This window comes from Sander lucioperca, chromosome 5 (assembly GCF_008315115.2).
Source record: "Sander lucioperca isolate FBNREF2018 chromosome 5, SLUC_FBN_1.2, whole genome shotgun sequence".
NCBI lineage: Eukaryota > Metazoa > Chordata > Actinopteri > Perciformes > Percidae > Sander > Sander lucioperca.
The window spans coordinates 3,547,655-3,572,053 of NC_050177.1; the positions used below are offsets into that span (position 1 = coordinate 3,547,655).

A 24,399-nucleotide genomic window follows, 5' to 3' on the forward strand; every position below is an offset into this window, starting at 1 on the left:
AAGCAATGTGAGCAACTAAGTCTGTAAAAGAAAGAAAGTGTTAGATCCTCCTAGAAATCATCCAGATTTTTCCCTGCGTACCACACAGTGTCTAGAAATTAGAGGGAATCTTTTTCTGACCCAGATCCAAATCCTTAGGGAGGAGCAGGATTGTCATAGAAATAGAGGATTTAAGACAAGGCTTCCATGGAAAATTGACTGGTTAGACTGGGGTACGGACCTTCAAATGCCCAACATTCCATGATACCATGGAGCATTACTCCAGTGAAAAGTAAGTGGAGATGATAGTAGCAGAGGAGAATGCAAAATGAAAGTGACCAGATTGTTGTTTAAAGACTGTAGGGTCCCGTGGGTAGAGAAAACAAAACAGTCAGAAAATAGCAGCAACTCGCTGTACATACAGTAGCCTTCATGGGAAAATGCAGCCGTGTTCTCACTGAGATCTGTTTTCACATTGTCTCAAAGTTCAACGGTTGTTCACACTCTAAAACACCACAGGGACTGTGTCTTCTGTATTAGGAACGTTGCCATACCATTTATTTATTTGCGAGTACTTGATATTTGTAATGTAGTTTAACATGTTAGTGGTGTAGCCTCAGAGAGCTGTGTGAGAAAAGTTAGTTTTTCTTTGACCTTTCATATGTTACATACGGTACTCTCTTGGTTTTGAAGTAGTGATGTTTTTCTATAAATACAGTATTGCTTCCCTCTTGCCAGTTTTAAACAAATATAACTTGAACCCAGTTTTGACAACATTTTACATTTGTTGATGTAGATGTTTGTGAGGTGCAGGAATGGCTTCCTTGGAAAATAATTTTGTGGCACAATAAAACTGAGTGCGACCTTGCAACAGTGGTTTGTTTATAATATATAATTAAAAAAAACAGAACACTGAAATGCAGCAGTAAACATGACTTCTGATTCTGAACTAATCTCTGTGAAGTGTAGTGAAAAACATCGAACCCTATTGGAGCAACACCACAGAGGTAATCATGTTAAAATCCGGTGCAAATATGGCACCGGTGCCCGGTATCTACCGGACGGAAAAACAACGCGGATTTCGGTGCCTCATTACGGTGCCACTTCAATGTCTGCGCTGCTCTCTGATGCTCCGAAACAGACGTTACAGGCAGCAGAAACATCGCTGCATGTCTCATAAGTTAACACTAATAACATGTTACACTTGGCAGCAGGTAACATTAGCCTACCGTTAGCTACAGTAGTAACTGGATTAAACACAGTTAAAATGCTGACAGCAACTGTATTTCACTGCAGAGGATTCCAACAGCGGGACGTACAACAGTCAGCCGCTAAAGCAATGAGCTAAAAAACACAAACTAGCACTGGTGGTAACTGCTGTTGTCGGAAAAACAAAACAGATGGGATTTATGGCATTTTCCATTACATGGTACCTGCTCGACTCGCCTCGACTCTACTCGCATTTTTTGGTTTTCCATTGTGAAAGAAAGTACCTGGTACCTGCTAACAGTACCTGCCTCCGTCGAGGTTCCAAGCGAGCTGAGGTGATACCAAAAGGTGTCGTGAAAACCTGCAGACTACTGATTGGTCGGAGAGAATCGTCACTAATCACTGCGTCATCGTTGCTAGCAACAGACGGGGGTGTCCTGAACAAACCCGCCATTTTTAAATAGTTTAGCCAGCTGTGGGTTTTTTTTGCTGCCTCCAGCTTCTTTTGAAACAAAATTTGTCTTCTTTGAGAATTAAAAACAACACACCTTCGACGTTCTGTGTGTGTGTGTCGCGTTAAGTCACGGCAATTTCCTGCTGCGTCGCTATGACGACCAGCCACGCTCGCCTCACACATGAGGCGGTACTAAATCTGCAATGGAAAATGGAGGATGGGGCACCGCGGGAGAGCCGAGCCGAGTAGAGCTAGTACTATCACTGGGTAAGCGCCATAAATGTTGCGTTTAGTTAAAACTGGTAAACCTCGTGGCGCATTCAAAGTTATTGTAAAATACCATTTTCTCATCTGTTTTTGTCTTTTAACAGCAATTTACTGGTGAAAGAAGTAATTATTGTTAAAAGTTATTGTTATTACATTTTTAATAGTCATTTAAATTCCCCCCTTATTTGTGCTGATCCGAAGATTTATCTGATCCGTGACTCAAAACCGTGAGTTTTGTGATTGCGTTATACTGCAAGCCATTATCTCATTGTTTCATTATCAAAATTAAAAATGATTTGCTCCAAATATAGGCAGTTTAAAACATGTCAATTTTGCTACCAAAAGCTGATGTCTGGTTGCCAAGCCGGCAACCAATTTAAAAAGTTAGCTTTGAGCCCTGAGGTGTTACTAATAACATTAACGATGGCTCTGTTCCATTCATGTATCCCAGTAAGCTGTGACAGGGAGGCAGCATGCACAATATCAGGACTCTGAAACTGAAGCAGCTAAAGGGCTCTCTAGATGTTTGTCAGTAAGAGCTCTCATCAAGGAGCTCCTGGGTGAGTTTTATTGCGTTCACTGTGGATTTGAGGGGATTAAGTTAAAGTAGACATTTGAGGTAAGACACCAGATGTAGTAAGAATGTGTGTAGCATCATTAAGATAAGACTCTGGAGACAGCCCCAACCTCTTTTTGCCTCATGGGATCCAGCAATAAGATTTTTTTCTAGTCATACGCTATAGCATGATGATCCTTTTGGTTTCATGTTTTTTATTCACTGTGTGGAATTAGCGTGTTATATTTTTGTCCTGTTATCATCAGTCATTGTTTAAATAACATAGTGTAGAATCACTGGATTATTGCACATTAATTGCTTCGTGTTCTTTTCTACTTTTCTGTAGCTACATTAACAATAAAACGGCTTTAGAAATGTACATTAAAGGAGTTAGAGCAATACTGACAATCATCATCTTATCAATATGTGCTTGTTTTTGTACTCCAGCTCTGAAAACTCGACCCATGCTGCAGTCTCTCTGCAGTGCAGTGCAGCACTGTCCTGTTATAACTATTTCTGCTGCCCCAACAGTCTTCCCGAATACAATGGCTTGTGCTTCGTTAGCACTTTAGCTAACAACCTCTTCTTTACATTCAGTGTGCATTTACTTATCATACGCAGTGTTTTCTAACGTTGATGATGGATTCACGTTCATGCTCACGTTCATGATGTTGTCACATCAACAAACACACTACTGTTATGAAAAAAAAAGAAAGTTGAAACTGCAGCTCCTCTGCTGCCTCCTCCATGTGTTGTAGGACACATTTCTGCCTCCTTCTGTACCTCTACACTCTGAAGAAATTCTGATGTGTCATCTGAAGAGTTAAAACAAAAGATAAAGGCAAATTAAAGATCACTAAATAATCAGAATCATGTGTAGACGTAGCAAGGTCTTGTCTGCACCATACCTTTCCTTCCAGCTCTGTGATACAGTGAAGAAGTGGGCTGCAGTGACTCAGCTGTTTCTACCTGCAGATAAACTCTGCCTAGTGACAGAAGCCGCAGGACACGATAGATAATACATGGCTCCTCCTACAGTATGTCAGATTGTTTGTTGCCTTGTACCTGGACACTGAACTCTGACAGTGTTCATGGTTTTAGATGGTCAGTTAGAGTTTTTTCCTTAAACATCCTGCGACAATACAATACAGAACATGATTTTGCCATCTATTAAAAGGTGTTATCCAAGTAGAGTTTAGATTCTCGGCCCAAGCCCAAGCCCGACCCGAGGTCCGGTCGGGCTCGGGTCGGGCTTGGGCCGTTATTTTCCGCCACATCCTCGGGCCGGGCCGGGCCCGGGCTGGACCGCGCCTGGGCCGGACCCTTGATCAAGCAATTTTTTTTTTTTTTTTATCCATTACCTTATTATCCTATTTGGGTGGGGCGATAGCTATGCCATAATCAGAAATATTATAAATATATATATATAGGCTATATAAAAGTAACAAATGTGTACAAAAGTTAGGCTGCAGTTACAAAATGCAGCACATGTCATGCGCGGAGTCTCCTCCTCTCGCACGCATCACACCGGGAGCTTGAAGATGTAAAGAAAAAAAGAAAAACAGGAGAATTACCTTTGAGCAAGTGTGGAGGAAAGTCGGAGGTATGGAAGCAGTTTAAACAAGTCGTGGGCAGTGACAACAATATGTTGTTCATCATTGTTTCTTTTTTTTTTTTTACGTTTCTTCACTCGGATCCATTTGCGATCCGTTCCATTCTAAACAAACAGCGCAGTTTACAGGCTTCGTCCTTGTTGTATTATTCTAAACAGATTTCTGTAGTTCAAACAACTCTGAATTGTAGTTGAGAATGTCAGTTATAACGGCCCACGTATTAAAAAATTGTCGGGTTTAAATCGGGCTCGGGCTCATAATTACAGTTAATGTGTCGGGCCGGGCCGGGCTCGGACACAACGTGCTCGGGCTCGGGCAGGTTCGGGCTTGATTTTTTGGGCCGATCTAAGCTCTATATCCAAGGGAACTGTGTGTTATAACCCAACTGATATGATATACATTTCTGAGGCAGATACTGAGAGTTTTATAAAAAACGACATATCAGTACATCAGCCGACATGTTTTTATTTAAAAAATATTTAAATAAGATATACATAAACAAACATCTTTTGATGGGGATCCCTTAAATTTGGATATTATATAAACTTGTTAATGCTCTCTCATGGACAAACTATGTGATGGTTTATCTATTGACGAACATACAGTATACTAATACCGATGTATTTTATATATTAATGATAAGCTAATATCGGCTGATATACATCATTGGCCCAGCCAGTTTATCAGCACAGCTCTACTTTGTGTGTCAAGATGTCTGAATCAATCTGAGCAGTTAGTCCATGGCGCTGTGTAGATGATATCTGACTCAGCTGGTTTGTCTGAGGCTGCGTAAACAGACGGGTTGCAGTCTGAATGAGACTTCTTCAGGTATATCTGTAAGTTAAGTTATGCTTGATGAGGTTATTTTTCACAAATACCACCTTATGTGATAATTGTTGTCTTAATGAGGGTGAGACGCTCTGCCCCCTCTCATCCCAAAACAAAGCATGTCAGGACTGCTTTGAGGAGGGTGATAAATGAAATGAAATTAAAGGAGGTGGAAGAGTTCAACTGATGATGGATAATAAGACAATTTGATTTGTGCCACCAGAATCTTTGTGTGTGTTAAATAGTGCAGGAAATGGGAGGATCACATTACAGGGGCGGCTCTAATGAGGTTAAAAAGAAGAAATAAGCAGCCACGAAGTGGGCAGGGCTGGGGACAGGAAATACTTCATAAAGAAGCATGACCTCTCTGTCCAGCTGCACACAGAGAGAGAGAGAGAGAGAGAGAGAGAGAGAGAGAGAGAGAGAGAGAGAGAGAGAGAGAGAGAGAGAGAGAGAGAGAGAGAGAGAGCTGGTCAAGCAGTTGACCTGACTGTCAAAACAAGGCCGTTGCTCCCACGGGTGACATGTCAGCAAAGAACCAACGCAGCAGGATGCTACTCAGAAAGTAAGTGAACCAGTGAAAGTACGTGATGAGATGTTTATTGAGTTTATAGTTTGAAGATAATGTTGCTCAGATTAAATGGAATGAAACTTATACAAAACGATCTTAACTTAAGGTTGACTTACTCACTTGTTCCGGGGCTTTTAAACATATCACAGAACCTTCTTCAGTAGATACTTAGATAGTTGCTATGGAATTATAGACCTTCAAACTTTCCATTATTTTGAGGACTTTCAGGACTAGGGCTGCAACAATTATTTTCATCATCGATTATTGTAAAGACTATTTTCTTGATTATTTGAGTGATGGTTTGGTAAATAAAACAACGTGACTTCATCAAATGTCTAGCTTGTCCGACTAGCAGTCCAAAAACCAAGAATATTAAATTTACTATAATATACATTAACTTTGTGTGTATTATTGCACACCTACTATATGTAAGACCAAGAAAAGTAGCAAACTCTCACATTTGAGAACCATCAGACGTTCTGCATTGTTGCTTAAAAAAACAATTAGTTGAAATAGTTGCCAATTATTTATTCTACCAATCGACAAATTGAGAAATCAACTAAAGGTTGAAGCTCTAATGTTAAATAAACAGGGAACACAGATGACATTGAGATTATGGAAAATTCTTCCACAATTTTATTTTGATGTGCACGGTTTTTGTAAACGATGTGAACAAGCTATTAAAATTCTTTCAAACACTTAAGCATTAAGATATTTATGTCGTAGCCCGACCCGAGCCCGTCACAATTCATACTAATGACACATTTGTTTGTGTGGAAAGCCCGCTTTTATTAAGCAACTGTAGGAAGGCATTCGGAAATGTCAACAGATGAGCGCATCAGTGCACAGGGGGCAACAAGCGCATGTTAACACAGGTGCGCACCTACATAAAAAGCTTTTTTAAATTTAAAATGTTCAATGCCTTATCGCGCTGATGTGTCTGAGCCCGACCCGAACCCGAACTTCATTTCTAAATATCTGTCCGAACGCGGCCCGGCCCGTCGGGTACCGTCGGGTCCCAACGGTTCCCGAACCTGGCCCGGCCCGTGGTCGGGTATTCATCTTCTAATACGGAGCAATTGAAAATACATTTCTCACCGACACACAACGTGCAATATGTGCAACAACAGTATCTCATAATGTCTGTCAGAGGGATGTAGATACTGAAACATGTCCCCGTGTGGGTTCAGATGATCTACTCATTTCTCTTTTAAGTTATCTTTCACATCCCCAATGACACAGCACACATAAGTCACAATTCTGTCTGTCTGGATCCAAAAACTCATATTTGTCAGTGACTTCCCTCAATGAACAATGAATCAAACCCTGCTGTCCTGCATGTGACTGTGTGTGTGTGTGTGTGTGTGTGTGTGTGTGTGTGTGTGGCCAAAGGAGTAGGGGAAAACTCATTTGTTCATCTCATTGAATGTCTAATGTTTTTATTTTACTCCAAAGAAGCAAGAAATAACAATTTGCTTATATGTATTTCTGTTTGTGTAAGTTTGTACATATAAAGGAAATTCCGCGATACATACTTAGATGAATGCATATTTATTGAGAATGAACCATGCATGTCAGATTTTCTGAGATTGCATTTAGGGCTGCTCCCTCTTAGTCGATTAGTCGACTAATCGGTCGTTTTGGTCTTAGTCAACTTAGATTTCTTTAGTCGATTAGTCATGTTTTAAGCTTTTTTCATGCTGAATGACTTATTTCCAAGAAACGTATGAGCACATCTCTGGTAAACACAAGAATTAAAGTGGTGCTTTTGCATGACTCTTTGCAGAGAAACTCAGATTTACAGATCTGTCGATTAAATCAACTAATCGATTAGTCGATACAATTGAATGAGTGTTAGTCGACTAAGAATTTCTTTAATCGAGCACAGCTCTAACTGCATTTGTTATTCTGACTTTTTTATCACCCAATTAATGCAGACAGAGAAGATGTACATTATATTAAACAGTAGGTCTAAATGAAAGATCAAAAAGAAAAAGCACCTTCCCATAACCTTGCATTAAAAAAAAAATGTTGTGAAGTAAAGACAAAGTTAAATCTTTCCACGGATCCTTTTATTTGGATTTATGAATATTTCCCCCCTAAAATAGTCTGACTGATTGTTTTTTTTAAATCTTTTTCTATAAAAAATATGTTGCCTGTCATTGTTGCACTAAAAGCTGTTTGATTTTTGATTGAAGCTTGTCATTTTGATTAATAGTCTCCTTTTATACTCATCCAGTGACACTTTGCTCTGTGTCTGACTCTGCACCAAAAACGTGTCCTCCTCACTATGACGTTACCAGGATTCATACGTGCTGCTGATAGCATTTGCAGAGAGGAGAAAGAAGTCGTCTTGTGTGTTGGCACGTTTTGATTAATCACCTGTTCCCAAGCTCCAACCTTTGGCTCTCGCTACAATGCTTTAATCAGACTTTGAAAATTCAATTTTGCCACATTTGCGCTAGATAAACTCAAGACTTAAACCCTGCATGTGATTAAAGAAAGGAGGATTAAAGCCCTCATGCATTCTCTATTTTGTGAGTCCCGTAACTTTTCTATTTGACCTTCATCGTTTCATAAAAAGTATGCAGTCTTTGTCAGCATTAAGACACTTCAAGATATAGAAAACAACATGCACTATGGTTTTATTGAATGGAGTTTGCTCAGGTGTCATGAAGATAATCTGTTGACATGATGGCACCTTTTTTTTTTAAAGATAACTTTTTGGGCTTTTCCGCCTTTAATTTAGACAAAACAGCTAGGTGAGAAAGGGGGAAGACATGCAGGAAATCATCACAGGTCAGACTCAAACCCTGGACCTCTGTGTCGAGGCATAAGCCTCTCGGTATATGTGCGCCTGCTCTACCCACTGAGCCAACCCGGCCACGACATGATGGCATCTTTAGACTTCCGTGTTGGCTTTAAAGCTCATTCTTGAATTCCACTGGGTTCAACTTTTGCTGCAACACAAAGTAACATCATCCAACAAGGTGCTGTGTGTGCTGTGTTGGCCAATAAAATACATGCAAGCACAGATTCCTGGTAGATTATATTGTAAAGTGAATGCTATATTTCTACCATTTACCTTGATCGTTGTGATGAATGATGAAGTTGCTGCTGTCATAATAACTTTCCTGTGAGTATTACAAACCATTGTAATACTCAGAAGCCTTTCCACACATTAATCTGGACTTCCTGGATCATATTTCAATAGGATTGTTCGAAATGAGCCAGGCCTGTGCAGAATCCATAACCGCACAATACATCCTGATTAGTATTCTGTCCGACTTGATCCGGACATGCTCTGACATCATGCAAACGTAGGCACCGATAACCTCACAAAACAAAGGCGGCTGCAGTTTTTGTTGTCTTGTTTGTTGTCAATCGTTTTATAGAAATGTTAACTGGAGAGAAATTGATTTTATTAGTCCAACTTTGATGGTGGCCGATGGTGACTTTCATCAGTCAGAGGCTGGATACAGCCTCAGTAGCCTACAAATATTACAAATAGTTCTCATAGACAGCAATCTATGATAGTTCCAGTCTACGTTATTACCATTTCTGATTTGATTGTTGAAGTATTCAGAAACACATAACTTTTGCTAACAAGTGGGATGTTAGGATTCTTAAAATAACCTATAACCTGACGGGTCAATAATGAAAACTATTGTCTTATATTTTTTTGTTTTCAGGAATTGATAACCTGAAAAAGCATGTTTGATATTGAATTCCCAGATTTTATTATTATTTTTTATTTAATTCTTTTAGCCTTACATCGGACTGAGACTCTGCTCCCTAAACTGACTCACGTGGCTGAATTCACCCACCACCAGGTTTCCCTCATGCATCAGTTCCTCTGTTTGTGTCTAAGCTGTCAGAGAAACAGACTTTAATCTAAACTATTTTGTAAAAGACACCTGATAATGAACAGGAGCTCTGCTGTCTCTCCTGAATACCACTAAGCAATGCTCATCAAGGTTTCCAGAGCTTCCTGAAACCTTTTATCATTTCCTCGCAGTGGAACAAGTGAGAGAGCCCATGACCGACTGTGTTGACAGTCAGTCTGTCAGGGCAGCTTAACAGTGACAAAGGAAACTGCTGCCGTGCACATCATTTACTCACAGTCTGCCAGGGCTCCTGTTTACCAACTGAATGGACCACCGGGCCACAAATAAAGAGATTGTCTCCCACAGCCAATGCTACAGAGGGCACCATTATAGCTTCTGATAAAATGCACAACCTGCTCTCCTTTCTGTGTTTTAGTTATTTAATTGTTGCAAAAAACAAGTTCTCCAGGGGTTAATGCTGATGTAAATGTTGCTGAGCTTGTGTTTGCCAAGGTCAAGGGAACACACTGAAGCCTGATTGGCTGAGGGATTTCCTGGGAGAGTGTGAAACCACCCAACAGAGAAAGATGTGGGGGTTAGCATGACGTAATGCCTCTGTTTTTTTTGTGAGAGGGTGACATCATCGCTATGGCATTCTATGTTACCATGGAGAAGGAGGGAGGGAAGGAGAGGGGGGATGTTAAAATAAGATGAACAAAAAAGGGGGTTGCGTGGGAATAGACTGAATGTGTGTGTTAATGTCTGTGTGTGTGAATGAATCAAACCAAACAAATTCAGCCAATTTGGTCTAATAGGAAGATTTATTTGTTAGTGTGCACGCACACACACACACACACACACACACACACACACACACACACACACACAAACAGGTACGTATCCCCCATCTCTAGGTGGGAATCCTTAGAATTTTCTGGAAAATATGAGCAGTGAAAATCTTGGCACTGGACCAGGAATTCTCCTCTGAGGGGAAAGAGAGTGGTCTCCCCCAGACAGTCATTTCCTCAGCTTGACTTTTACCCGTCGGTGTGTGGGTGTGTGTGTGTGGGTGGGTGTGTGTCCCTCTAACCCACAACCCCCTTGTCTCTTTCCCAGAGGTTGTATTTTCTCTTTGTCTGTAAGGATTTCAGCTTATCCTGCAAGTACAATAACAACAGCCGAGCACTTTTTTCATGCAGTAGACACATTTGTTTCTAAGGCTTGATGTTTATTGTCTAGATTTCCTGATTTTACTGGAAGGCCAAGCAGACCGGTGTATTGGCTTATTGATCAGAACTACTCAAAAGCGTTTCTGCCGTCTTTGCAGATAGAAAGGAGATGGATGTCCTCCTGAGCTTGGCGCAGATGATCGAAGATTTAATAATTAATGAGGACATACACATGTGTGTTTTGGGGGGTGAGGGGGCGGGTGTTTGAAAAGGTGTGGCTCCTCGTAAATCTTTCAGCTTTGCATCTGTCAGTTGGTAATGAACCTGCTCACACCTCCACCAGAACACACACACTGTTTCCTTTTGACTCCTCCTGCTTCCTGTAGCAGTGTCAGCCCACGCGTCATTTAATGACCTGTGGCTACATGTACACACACACACTCAACGTAAAATGCTGACCAGAGCTGGATGGTCAGCAAGGTTTGTGTGGGAATCAGATTAAACTCTGGTTTGGTTTTATTCCACTGTGAGGCATTCAAGGGCTTATCTTGAAAGAAGTCAAACTGAGATCTGAGAACAGATAAAATACAAGAGCTGCATGCTCGAATACACTGTAGTAGCTTCACATACTTTGCTTTATTCAGATTAGACCTACAACGATTAGTCAATTTGAGATTGTATCAGAATAGGTTTACATGGTTTAATACCATGTACCATATGGCATGACCATGGACCCCCTAGGGGGATCCATGGTCATGCTCCCCTGTAAGAAAATTGTGTCTATTTTAACGTTTAAATGCATCAATCTGGTGCACTTTGAAAAGAAATTCAAAGGTTAGACTTGATTATTCTTATCTATGGATGGAAATATTTGTGCTGTAGCCTGAACTATTTTCACTTCAGAATTTTAACCATGCACGCACAGGTGGAATAGTTTTGTTCTTCATATTTTTGCATTAACATCACTAGGAAGCATACCAGTAGAAATATATATTCATATTTGTAAGTGGGATATATATAAGTAAGTGGGATTGTCTGGAATCTGGCAATATAATAACCATTATGGTGGGATACACTGGCTAAGCAATTTACAAAAAATATCTGTGCTGACATAAATAGTTTACATGAGATTAAATTATAAAGTTGGAGACCATGTAGAAATTTTGTTGCAATTTCAAAACCGTATTGCTCAGGAACCGCTTGTTGTACTGATGCATGTGTTGAGTGAAGAGTTTGGGAGATATTTCACAGAGAGTAATGGGTGTGCAGAGATTTGTGCAGAATGCAAATATGATAACATTTCATGTAAGTTCAGTGTTAATTTTCTTGCAAACCATTTGTCACAGCAAGGGGGTTAACACTTTTGCATCCACTATATCCATGTCACATTCTCATTAGGGGCTGAGCCCCCCTAAAGGTCTGATCCTAGAATCACCCTGCTGCTACTTCATACTTGTACTCCACTACACCTCAGAGGGAAATGTTGTAATGTTTACTGCACTACATTTATCTGACAGCGTTTGCTTTATTGCTTCACACCTGGGCTTGTTTCTGCAACAGCTCATTGAATATCGGATACAATTAAAACTATTGAGAAAATATTTTCCTTTGACATTGGTCCAGTATTAAATGAGATCGCTGCAGTCGGCAGCGGCGAAACAAGACAATTGTCCAGCTTGTATTTACGTTCATAAAAGTGCTTGTTTTGCCGCTGACAGGCTCAGATTAATATTATAAGTGTCAGACAACATTGTGGAAAGGATTTCTAAGGAGGTGGACCTTTCTGTTAAAGAGTAAGATCCTTTTTTTAAACATAAAAAGTTCGCGAAATTGCGTTCGTTAAACCCACCAGACTCCATGTAAATAAAGAGTAATTTTAGCATCGTAAAATATGGGCATTCTAAAACATCTCTGAGCTCTGAGCAGTGCTCGCTCTGGCTGTCTTGAGCCTGCGCGCGTAGGGTGCACGACTATACGTTTGGTCAATGTTTTCTTTCTTTCATTCCAATTTCGGGTCTGTCAGTCACAGTGAAAACCGGGGACATTTCCGGGGACAGCTCCAGCCGGGGACAGGTCACCGAAACCGGGGACTGTCCCCGGAAACCGGGGACGTCTGGTCACCCTAGTCGAGTATAGTGTTAACTAGCGTCACGTGCAGCGGTGTTTGTGTTGCCGTCTGTTTCAGAGCATCAGAGAGAAGAGCAGACATATCAGTGGCACCAGATTTCGGTAGCCAGGGTTGGCAGGAAGAAGATTTTTACAAGTAAATGTTCCAGTTAATGATCCAGGCAGCACATTCTCGTCTCCCTCCTCCATTTTACAGTCCAATGGTGGCTAGAACGGCTCCGGGTCAAACGTCAATATGGAATAGATTAATCTGCGTTATTTTTTTTAAAGCGTTATTTTTTCTCAGATTAATTTATCGAAATGAACGCGTTATTTTGACAGCCCTAGTTTTTATGTATCTTCTATATGTGCTGAATAGTGACATACAGTATGTTAATGCATGTCACACATTTTTCTAATTTGTTAAGGTTTCTGTTAGTCATTATTTCTCATTCAATGTATTTACATTTTTATCCTCTTCAGCAGTTCAGTCCCTCAGGGAATTTAATTTCATTCATTCATTCTGACCTGATGTCTTTTCCATTCAACTTCAACTCATTCATATCAACTGGGACAAATTAATCATGTTAGGTATTGACCCGGGTCAGGCTGCTGTCATTCAAAAACATATTATATCATGGAAGTGTGCAATGAGATCATCTCACTGGGAATAATAAATATGAATAATAGCAGACTAATAAAAAAGCATCTGGAAAATTCATCTGGCATACCATAATTTAAAAAGATCATTTCAATAAAAATTTTTGTTTATACTAAACTACTACTGTTTCATGTCCATATATTGAGATCCACAATACATTTTTTGACTTACTATGACCTAAAATGAAAAATAATATCTACTCGACCCCTCGTCACACATTACATATGTTAAATTGTATTGTATTGTATGTAAAATGTTTTAACAAAAAACTAAGATTAGAGAAATGTATTTCTCTGATCATTTCGTGATTTCAGCCACGCTAGCATTTACAGACTGAATCGGCACTTCTGTGATTTCAGGTCATATTGGCTGTCTTGCCAATTATACATGAAAGTATTGACAGAGCCTTGACATCATGTGTGGGGGATAATGTTTGTAAATTCAAGTAAAATACAGACTTCACTTATTCCGTGTGAATGCGCTGCATGATACACAGACGTGGGGGGGTAATTTCTAAATCGCATGAGGTCCTCTGGTAATACTAGTCCTGTGTGAATAGGGATTTCGTCTTATTTCTTGTTAGGTATCTCGAAACCCTTTAGATTTACAGTATCTTGTGAACACTTAGAGGGGTCCCACCCCCCAGATTGGGAACCACTAACCTAGAGGACAAAAGAGTATGAAAACTAGCCTTTGCAGATTACAGACACTGAGGCCACGTCCACACGTACCAAAACAATCTTTTTTTTACCTGTCTTCCCTGGATTCGTTTCAAGAATAGTTGCGTCCAAATGAAACCATTTGTAAATGACTCAACACGCTACTTCATATTCCAGGCCTATAGGCTGTTTCTGCTACAGAAATTCACCAAAACATGGAGAAGAGTATAGTTAAGTTCCACTTCCCATCATAACATGACTAGCTAGACTAACGTTCTCTTAATACATCCATGAACTAGCTATAATAACTTTTACCACTGCTCCTTTTATAAAGGCTGCCGCAAGAAAACGTGTCTTTGTTTACATTGTATAATGTGCTGTTGGATTGCTTTTTATTTTGCAATTCTGTCTGCCATCGAAGATGATTGCAGTGCGCTAGCTAGCAGACATCGGCAGTCAAACAAACATCAATGAACCAATGTCTTTTTGATAATCTACACGTTTTCTTGCAGTAGCTTTTCTACAATAAGCCGTGGTAAAAGTTACTATAATCCGTTCAAGGAGTTGATAAGCAGACAGATTAGCTAGCTAGCTTCCACTTTATAAACAGCTAACCATAGCAGCTAACGTTAACGTTACGTCGCTGCTGTAGCGGTCAGCTACTTTAGCGATGTTTAACGTTAGCTACATAACGTTAGCAATATATCTTGTGTAGAATCCAGGACCGGCAGAGCAGAGGGAAGTGTCAGGGAGCAGAGACAAACTATTTAGCTAGATGAAGTGAGCTTGTTTGACCATGGAGATGGGATATGCTTGTGTTATAGCTTCACCGCAGTCGTGTGTGTCAGTGGCCGCGGGTAAGAGGTTGAGGGGTGTGGCGATTACATCATCGATACGATAAGTATGCGGCTTCGCCGTCCAAACGAAGCCAAAATTTTTTCACCCTGGGACCAGGTTTCAAAAAAGTACGTTTTCAGGCAGTGCGTTTACTGGATTCGTGTGGATGACGGGCCCAAACGATGCTAAACGTGCGTTTGCACCAAAAAGCGTCTCCGTGTGGATGGCCCCATATGGATGGCCCCGTATGTGATTGTGACAGTACTCAGCTGGAGTCAAATGTTAGCAAACACTGACGGTCACCTTCCTCTGTCTGTGTCTGGGGAAAAGGTTGCCTCCTTTTGACCTGGTAAAAGGAATTTATTACTCTGTCACGTTTAGCTAATTCCATCAGGGATTTGAGCTGAAGGGAGGACAGTTGCAGATTTACTAACTCCACTCCCTCATTCTCATCTTCTCTGTCATTGGTTGTTTGCTGACCCTCGGGGGATCCAGCTGGGTTTCATGGTGTCTGAAATCTGCTCTGCTCCCTCTCACTTGTTCATGGGGGTTGTTTATGTCTAAACGTCCTGCCTTTTGTTTGTCTTTTGACATTTTTGTCCTTGCGCATTGCATCTTAAATCAATCAAAGGTCCGTGTTATTTAGTCTTTATTGTCTCTTTGTCTGATATTAGTCTTTTCTCATACTCATTTCTTTTTCTGTCCTTGAACATCATTATTGATTGCTTTGCTAAAGGGCATGTAATGTTTAGTAGTGTCAGAGCGTGTGAGAGTGAGAGAGACTGCTAAGCTTTTTATTCAGCTATTTTTTCGGAGCATCATATAGCAGAGTGGGTTAAAGACTCTCTGAGTCTTTCACACTGATAATCCTCTTACACGTCCGTTGCTGATGCACACACAAACACAGTCAAACAAAAAAAACGCCCAAGTGTGAGCACAAACACACTTTAACACACTTTAACACACTAACCGTGAAAAGCATTTGATTTTTTATTGTGGTGGTGTTTTTTTAGGAGCAAAAAAGCCTTGAGTTGTAACTGAGCATTGCTGCCAGTCTCCTCCACCTCTGAGATAAGATTCTTGTCCTGAAGGCAGAAATTTGGCGTCGCCATCTGGGAGTCACTAATGTATTCACTCATATCTTTAATACTCTGCTGCCACTCCCAGCTCTAAATAAGTACGCATGTGCGAAAGCTGCATGCTGCCTGTTTCTGCTCCAGCTGTATACCTGAGTGGTAACAAAAAATAATTTCCCCCTGGGATTATTAAAGTATTTCTGATTCTGATTCTGATTCTCTGCTCCAAGAGGCTTTACTATGAAGGAACTGAACCTTAGAGTGTTAAGGTGTGTGTGCGTGTGTGTGTGTGTGTGTTTGTAAACACATCTGTGTGTATCCTCCCCAGGTGACCTTGCCCTAGCAGGGGTTTGCAGGTTGCGTGTGTGCAGTAACGGCCATTATTGAGCGGCAGAGAGCCAAGAAAGCTGAGTAGCTCCTGGCTTGGTGCTGAGGACGTCTTCTGAAAGCCTTGACCCACTTCCAGCCCCCCCTCCCACACACACACACACACACACACACACACTGCATACTGAAGCAGCTCTGCCACAATCTGCTGAGCTGCAGTGAAGCTCTGCATGCAGATGCTGGGAAGAGTGGGTGTGTCTGTCTGTCTAATAAATAAATTGTGTGTGCGTGTGCTGCAATGGTATGTGTGTAGTTATGTGTGTATGTGCAGGCTTACAGTATAAGTGCAACACCTTGGGCAAAATCGAAGAGAATTGGTGCTTCTGCTGAATATATTAACGAGCCCTTCACTGGTTGTTACTTTACTAACCAGCCACAAACATGTTAAACAGCAAAGTGTCTTCTTGTCTCTGTGTGATAAAGACGGGAGACACATAACTGCACAGATACGGGTCACATTTAAGCCCTCACAGAGCAATTCTACTAGAGTAGTGTGTGTAGGGCTGCAACTAATGACTATTTCATTATTAATTAACCTGCAGAGGATTTTCTCTATAGTTGATCAATCATTTTGCCCATGAAATGTCAGAAAGAACTAAAGTATGCCCATCGCTATTTTTCAAAAACCAAAGGTGACCTTTAAATGTCTTGTTTTTACAGACCAACAGTCCCAACCCCAAATATATTCAATTTACTATCAAATAAGACTAAGAAAAGTAGTAAATCCTTACAAATGAGAATCTCGAGCCAGGAAATGTTTGTCATTTTGCTTACTACATAATACAAGGACAAATTATGCAAAGACAGCATAGTAGGTTTTTGCCAGAATATGAGGCAACCAGCACATTTATAATTGTCAAATCAGAGCCGGACACTAAGAACTCAGCAATGTCACTAAAATTAAGAAATGTGACTCATATGTAAATGTAAACAGCAAGATATTAGGATGAGAAGAGAGATAAAGTAAATTATTGTGCTCCAGCCTTTGGAGCCATGTACACTCTTTAATACGTTTAGAGCAAACAGCCCTGGTCTTAAGCTGCCCTGAGCTGGGACGAGGCCAGACGGCTGGCTGATGGGAGGGAAGCTCCACTGGGAAAGAGTGGAGACACTCACTTCTTAGTCATGCCCATTAGACACAGAGATTTAAACAGATTACAAACAAGCACATACAAGGCTGCAAGCATGCAGATGCAAGTGCACTAACTCACACATACAGTACAGAAATGCCATTACCATAAGCATAGGGATTAGCACAATTTTTTATATATGGCCACACGCAGAGCAAATGTGCCCACTTATCCACATCAATGAATACATAACATGTTTACAAAGAAATTATAATGAAAAATAACAGACACATTTTCTAATCAATGGGGAGATCAGTAAGGTGCTGCCTGGTTTATTCTGGTCTGTTTTTCAACAACAGATGGGCCTGAGTAACATGAGATTGTTAACACCCTTTGTTTTGCTAGGAATTATCATCCATTATCGATTACCAGGATATAAATAACCTTCTTCGTCTGTTTTTGTCACTATTTTGACTATCAAACCAGCATTTGCACCGTATTTGCTTATTTGCATTGTCAGTCACCACACACGCTCTTTGTCACCATATTATGTTATTATGTCACCCTCTGTCTGTCCTCGAATCTTTGTCATTCACCCCTCACTCTGTCAGCGTCTGATGTCTATCAGGCTAACGTCACTCTGGACTTTTACAGCAGCTTTCTATGGAACTCTGGAGTCAGACCAGACAGAGCTCTACATATAATTAGCCTATGTTGGATGGTGCTGAGTGTCAGACTGTCTGTAAAAAAAAAAAGTACATTTCAAACACAGTCTCAACAACAAGGGTTAATTTTCAGAAATGCAAAACATAATGCTGCTGTCTGCCCCTGGATAACTTTACGTGAGGAGCACTTTATGTGTAACGAAATTAGATTAGAATAGAACTTTATTGTCCTCACAGAGTGGGCCTACAGGTACTGAGATAACGAAATGCAGTAAAATGCTTGCGCCACCCGGGAATCGAACCCGGGTCGCAAGAGTGGGAATCTTGCATGATACCCCTACACCAGCGGCGCTTATTAGATCACTGGTATGCTGCAGTAATTGTACACATTCATTTTTACATGTTTCATAATAAAAAAAATTCGGAACAGAAGCAGCATGTTTTCGGCCTCTGGGGGGAGCGTTGCAAGAGTTGACTGATATATCTCGTATATCTTTTTTATATAGGCCTGTGTTTATGAGTTTATGCTAGGAGACGCGCTGTCAACCTCGACGTACGCATAGAAATAAAACAACAGCACGTTTTATTGTTTTATATCTATGGTCGTACGTTAGTTAATTGGTAAACAAGTGTAGCTGGTTTTAAACCATCTCTGCTTGTAGCCTGTATCCTACGAAAGTTGGTGCAAGACGCGCTGGTGACTTATTGTGCTGTTAAGTTTGCAAACTGTCTCTGCCTCCTTCACGGGTTCAGTTGCGGAGACGGACCAAACTCAGAGCAACAGGTAACGTGACGTTAACGCTACCCCCGACGCCTCAGCACTCAGCACAGTTTACGTTACACCGTGTCAAGTCAAATCAAAGTCAAAACAAACACGAAGGACGGATTTCTTAGAAAAAACATTTAAATTAAGTTCAACTTCTGGTAGGCTACTGATTGATGTTGGTTAATGAAATATTTACACATGGCACACACTGCACATGTTCGGCTACAATGACATTGTTTTGTCTTGTGTTCCTCCCTTTTGCCATTACTGTTTTTCTAAGGCCCAGCCATAGTTGTTAGTGTGATCTCATTTCTGTCTGTTCCACCCATAGACTGTAAAAGGTTCCACCTCAGTTGTGGTGGTGTGTGATAGAGCCACAATGGGACTTATTATCACCATGAAAACTATAATTTAGGGCCCTTTAGGATGTCATTAGAAGGGTAAAGTACGGTTTGGAGGGTGCAGTACAACATACTGTTCTGTCAACACAATAGTGTGCACTTTTTAAAGTTCCTGGAGGTCTGAACTGCTGATTCAGTGACATATTGATGATGTTGGACACTTGTGTTTTCAGCTTTTTCTGCTCATCAAATGTAGAAATATGGTACAATTAGTGTTAAAAATAATAGTTTATGAATCTATTATTTTTTTGAAAGACACTCAACAGTTTTCAATTCAATGTTTTAAGTCATTCATCAAGCAAAAATGCTAAATATTTTCTGTTACCAGCTTTATGTTATTGTAAATTGAATGTTTTTAATGTTTTGGACTGTTACATAGAAATACATTTTTTTTTTCTATGGACTGTTGTAGATGTGCAATTTCAATAACTCTGGGACCTTATGATAGGTGTTCACTATGTTTTGGGCTTATAAAGGTGTTAAGTAATTGCTCAACTGCTGATGTATCTCTTTCCGTCTGTTCTTTTGTCAGGTGTTGTGAGTGCAGCGCCTCGCTGTCCCACTGGTATTATGAAAAGGATGGACGGCTTTTCTGCAAGAAGGACTACTGGGCCAAATTTGGGGAGCTGTGCCATGGCTGCAATGACCCGATCACTACCGGCCTTATCATGGTAAGAGGATTCATCACTCATTCACTGACTCTCATCTCTCATCAGCTCCCTGGTTCTTTGTTTGCTGGTAAACCTCGAGTTACAGCCTGCAGCTGTGACACTCACAGTACGCACATACATGTACATGCAAAGACACACACACACACACACACACACACACACACACACACACTCACACACACACACACACACACACACACACACACCTGAGTCCATACCTTTACAGCCTTACTGGTTGGTGTGTGCATGTAGGATTTGTGCCAGACCTGTAACTGACCCTGATGCCTTTGCTTGCTTTGTCAGATTGTCTTACAGACCACCAGTGAAAGTCAGAGCTGTTGTTGTGACACAGGAGAGCAGAGAAGTTCATGTGCAGAATAGATGTGGTCACAGCACCGGAAAGCAATTAAACAATAGAGTGAGCCTCCACTGATAAGTGCTGCTGCATTATAGAAAAGACAAGATACAAGCATCAAAGGAGAGGTGTGTCTGTTTGTTGATTAGTGATGGAATCATACACATTCAAGGCTTGAAGAAACTGATTAATACTGTATGTCGGTGTAACAGTATATGTTGGGCTCTTTTTCCCTGCCGGCGCAAAGCCAGCAGCAGCACAAATGCAGGTGCAATGCAATTTTCCTTTTTTGTGCCTGTTCAGTGATCTCCTGGCTCCAAATGAACTCACCCCTGCTGAGGAGATGGGAGAGGAGCAGCTGAGGCAGTGTTAATGATTAGGCGATGCAATTTTGGCACTCTTTTCAGCCCCAAACACAGACCACTTCTTAGTACAAATGCAAGGCCATTTTCAGGGCTTTAGTTTGCAAAGACACACACACACACACACACACACACACACACACACACACACACACACACCTCTCCAAAATCACACACAAAACACCCATAATGTATGTTGATTTTTGCCTCACTCAGTTTGCTACACATTTTCTTCTTTTTTATTATTGAAATAGTCATTAAAATACAATTTGAATGCAGTTTAACATACAATATGTAATTATCTGCACTAGAGGTCTCCATACGGGCCTCTCAATTGAAACACAGACTTTTTGATGACGTCGTGAAGTTGCGTGGGATCATGGGAGTTGTTGTCTTCATTGTTAAACAACCACCATTGACGATGAAAATGTATCTGTTCAAAGCCCAGACTATTGACTTGATCAATACAGTAATTCACTGACTGTTGGTTGTCCTTTGATAGAGGAAGCTGGTTAAAATAAAAAGCTGAGTTCATTTGTTGCACATATGCATCTTCTTAGACACATTTGCTTCCCGGTCAGCTACAGCAGCCAGCAGCTTCATTAGGTCATGTTTCATGGTCACGATGAACAGAAATCATTCATGGCTCGGTCTTTCTCTGCATCTGTGTGTGTGTGTGTGTGTGTGTGTGTGTGTATTTTATCATTTACTCTGCCTCCAGACAGCTTGTCCTTTGCAGTGCAATCTCAGTAATGAAACATGTAGGAGACTCTAAAGTGAATTAGGTGGAGAGAGATTGCAGCACCACCTCTCCTCTTATTTCTCCTTCTCTGGTTTACTGCTCCTTTTACAGTGCAAAGACACTGATTGACCGTATCTGCAGTTACACTTTAATAAATTTGAGATCGGTCAGCCAATCAGCCTTTAGTTGCCAAGATGGCCAGAACAATTGTATTACCTTGTAGACATGAAGGGCAGCTTCCTACGTCTGTGCCACACCCAGTCTACTCCAGTCCTGCACAGTCACTCTGACATCTGTGCAGATTAGCAGGCGAACGCGGTCCTATTTTTAAAATTCACTGATGCCACTGCACCTGAAAAGGCTGCTGTCACAGTTAGGAAAAACACTTCAAGCTCCATGATGCAGATATGACTCAGAGTCTGCAGACAGAAACGTAGAACTGATGGTCAGCCAGACCAAAACAATAAATATGTAAGGTATGCGATTTCATTACTACTACCACAGTGATGTCCACCATACAAGCCGAAGAAACCGGCAATCCAACTTTTAGAACTTCTCGTCCATGTTGGTTCAATTGTGCAAGCAAGTGGACCTTAAGTGTACATTGTTTTGTTGACTGCTGTTTCCAAGCACAAGGATCAACTGCCAAGCTTAAAATAACTTGTCTGTGAAAATAGATAGAAAAGTGTGATTATATACCGTTTACATTGTTTTTTCAGTGACCAGTATGAGCATGCTGCCGTGTTTGTTTAGGTGTACACAGGTAGGTGTGTGTGTGTGTGTGTGTGTGTGTGTGTGTGTGTGTGTGTGTATGTGTGTGTGTGTGTGTGTGTGTGTGCAGCTTCATCTGCCGCTTCTGCTCCTGTCAGCACCTTCAGCCTTGAGTAAACTGGTAGTAATTCAGCTAGATGATGTTACTCAGTTATTTATTGCCCTTCTTGAGACTAATTTATGTGTTGAATACTAGTTAACTGATGTAATTGAATGTCCTCTCCTACCAGCCTTCCTTCACTCTATCCGTCCATCACACCTCATACTGTGCAGCCATTTCCACATTCAGTTTAGAGTGGGTCTGCCTTTCTGCAAACAACCCAGGGCTAAGAGCCAGCTGATGGGAGTGGGGCCAGACATCGACCTGGGCCTGTTAGACGTCCAGACTTTCACGGTTTCTCCCCCTCACTGCGTTATCTTTTCCACAACGCTCTGTCATCAGGTTGCTCTCAACACTCCTGTGTGTGTTTAGAGTAGACTCCAGTTTAATGTTGACCAGCAAGACATTAAGGATTAAATACCATGGCCTTGGGTCAAACCTTCTTTGATTTAAAGGTGGAGTAGATGATGTAGAATAGTTTATGTTGGTGAGATGATTAACTTTAACATGAAATGTAATATCTGAGGTAAAACAGTTAAGATCCTGGATGCTGTGTCCATCACAACATACAGAAATCATTGATATGAATGCTGAACATATTGGGTGTATACTGTATATATTTGAGATATGAGACAAAACTATGATTGGTTTGTGAGTGGACTTGTGAAAAAGGTTGAAAGAAACAGATATATAACACAGGAGTAACCATAGATGGAGAAGGAAATTATTGACTAGTTTGGGATTAACTTGAATGAGTGGATAGAAAGCTACGTGTTTAACATTTGTAAAGGCCGGGTAATGGTAGAAAAGTTTATATGACTAGTTGGAAGGAAAAAGTGTTAGCTGTTCTGAACAGCCACACTCAAAGGCGGGCTGGAAACACACTATCAAAGAGAGGGAAAAGATGCGATAGTGTTTAAGTATGGGAAAACGGCGTACATTTTCAGACATTCTCTCTTAGAAGACATCCATATAGCCAAACATCTGGCTGTTAGTCCATCAGGTCCCATTATTGTTTTGTCATGACCAATCATGAAGTTGCTGTTTTGTGTGCTTTCATTTCATTTGTGTGTTTTAATTAAATCTGGCATTGGAATCTTGGGGACTTTCTTTGTTTCTTTTTTCTCTTTATTTGTTTCTGAGATTGCAAGAAGTACCAACATAGCTGAAAGTGAAATCCAAGACATTTCCCTGAAATCACAAGTGCTTATGATTTTGGACTTTTTGGGTCCGTGTACTTGGTGGCCAACGGATTTTCGTTTTGAAAGGAAAAAAACAAAAACGAAAAACGGCCAGTTTCCCAATTACCATTAGTAAATAGGAAAACAAAAAACGGAAAACAACCCATTATTCGTTTTTTGTTTTGATATTAAAAAACGGAAAACGAAAAACAATCTCGTTATCCGATTGTCTTTGATGTATTTGTAGATGGAACTCGGAAATTAAAATACGTGTATATAAGTCGTATTCCTTAATTTTGCATTGGTATTTTTTTCGTGACCCGGAAGTTACTCCCGCCACGCCAAGACCCGCCCTTCAATAGCATTTATTGGCCAGTACCGCCTGTAAGATCTGTTCTGTGGATGCGCATAATTACGTAGTAGAAAACTAACCTGTCGGTACACGATCCGTTCTGCCTGCACGATCCGTTCTGCACATGCGCAAAATGTTCGCGCATGCGCGGTTGTACGAGGATTTACGACACTGCACGATCTGTTCCACGCTTCCGGTCGACAGCCAAGCTAACGTTAGTTTAGCTAACAGCTAATTCGGCTAACTGCTAGCTGAGACAGCATGTAATAACTTTAAAAGACCCTCAAAATAAAACTTGAAAATAAACGTTGACATATATAACAGCTGTTACGTCAGTTCTACTTTACTTGTGCTCATTTAAAATACAATCACTCAATACTTGTCTTTATTGTTATTACTGTGAAGTCTTAATTTAGCTGTAGCCTGCTTTTCCCATTACGTTTGAGTTAACGTTATTTTAGACTGAATCTAGCTGTCAGCTAGCGGTTAGCCGAATTAGCTGTTAGCTAAACTAACGTTAGCTTCCCGGTGGAGGCTAGCCATAGGCTAGCGTGGAACAGATCGTGCAGGTCGTATGGATACGTAAAACAGTATTATCTTGCGCATGTGCAGAACGGATCGTGTACCGACAGTCCCTGTGCGATTTGTAACTGTCGGTACACGATCCGTTCTGCCTGCACGATAGACTGTATATAAGTAACATGTGTCAACACTTTATGACCAAACATTACAACTTTTTTATTAAATCTTTTTTTATTAAATCT

At 40.7% G+C, this 24,399-nt stretch overlaps 1 protein-coding gene, 1 long non-coding RNA gene and 1 other non-coding gene across 5 annotated transcripts in view; 1 reads left to right on the plus strand and 2 right to left on the minus strand.

Annotated features, from left to right (window-relative positions):
- limk1a (LIM domain kinase 1a) overlaps positions 1-24,399 on the plus strand; it is a 56,405-nt gene that overhangs the window by 8,115 nt on the left and 23,891 nt on the right. The window contains exons 1-2 of one of the 3 annotated variants that reach the window (XM_031297072.2): positions 167-271; positions 19,634-19,772. In XM_031297072.2, coding sequence (XP_031152932.1) covers positions 249-271; positions 19,634-19,772 — 162 coding nt within the window. In that variant the 5' untranslated portion in view covers positions 167-248. Of the gene's footprint in view, positions 1-166; positions 272-5,323; positions 5,472-19,633; positions 19,773-24,399 lie in introns of those variants that run through there. The other 2 variants (XM_031297071.2, XM_031297070.2) reach the window with 2 other exon arrangements.
- On the minus strand, positions 13,952-24,309 carry LOC118495074. Its single transcript, XR_004897389.1, has 3 exons — positions 24,287-24,309; positions 19,760-19,763; positions 13,952-14,085 (listed from the first exon to the last, which is right to left on the minus strand). It is a non-coding gene; the product is annotated as an uncharacterized LOC118495074 (long non-coding RNA).
- On the minus strand, positions 18,216-18,286 carry trnag-ccc. Its single transcript has one exon. It is a non-coding gene; the product is annotated as a tRNA-Gly (tRNA).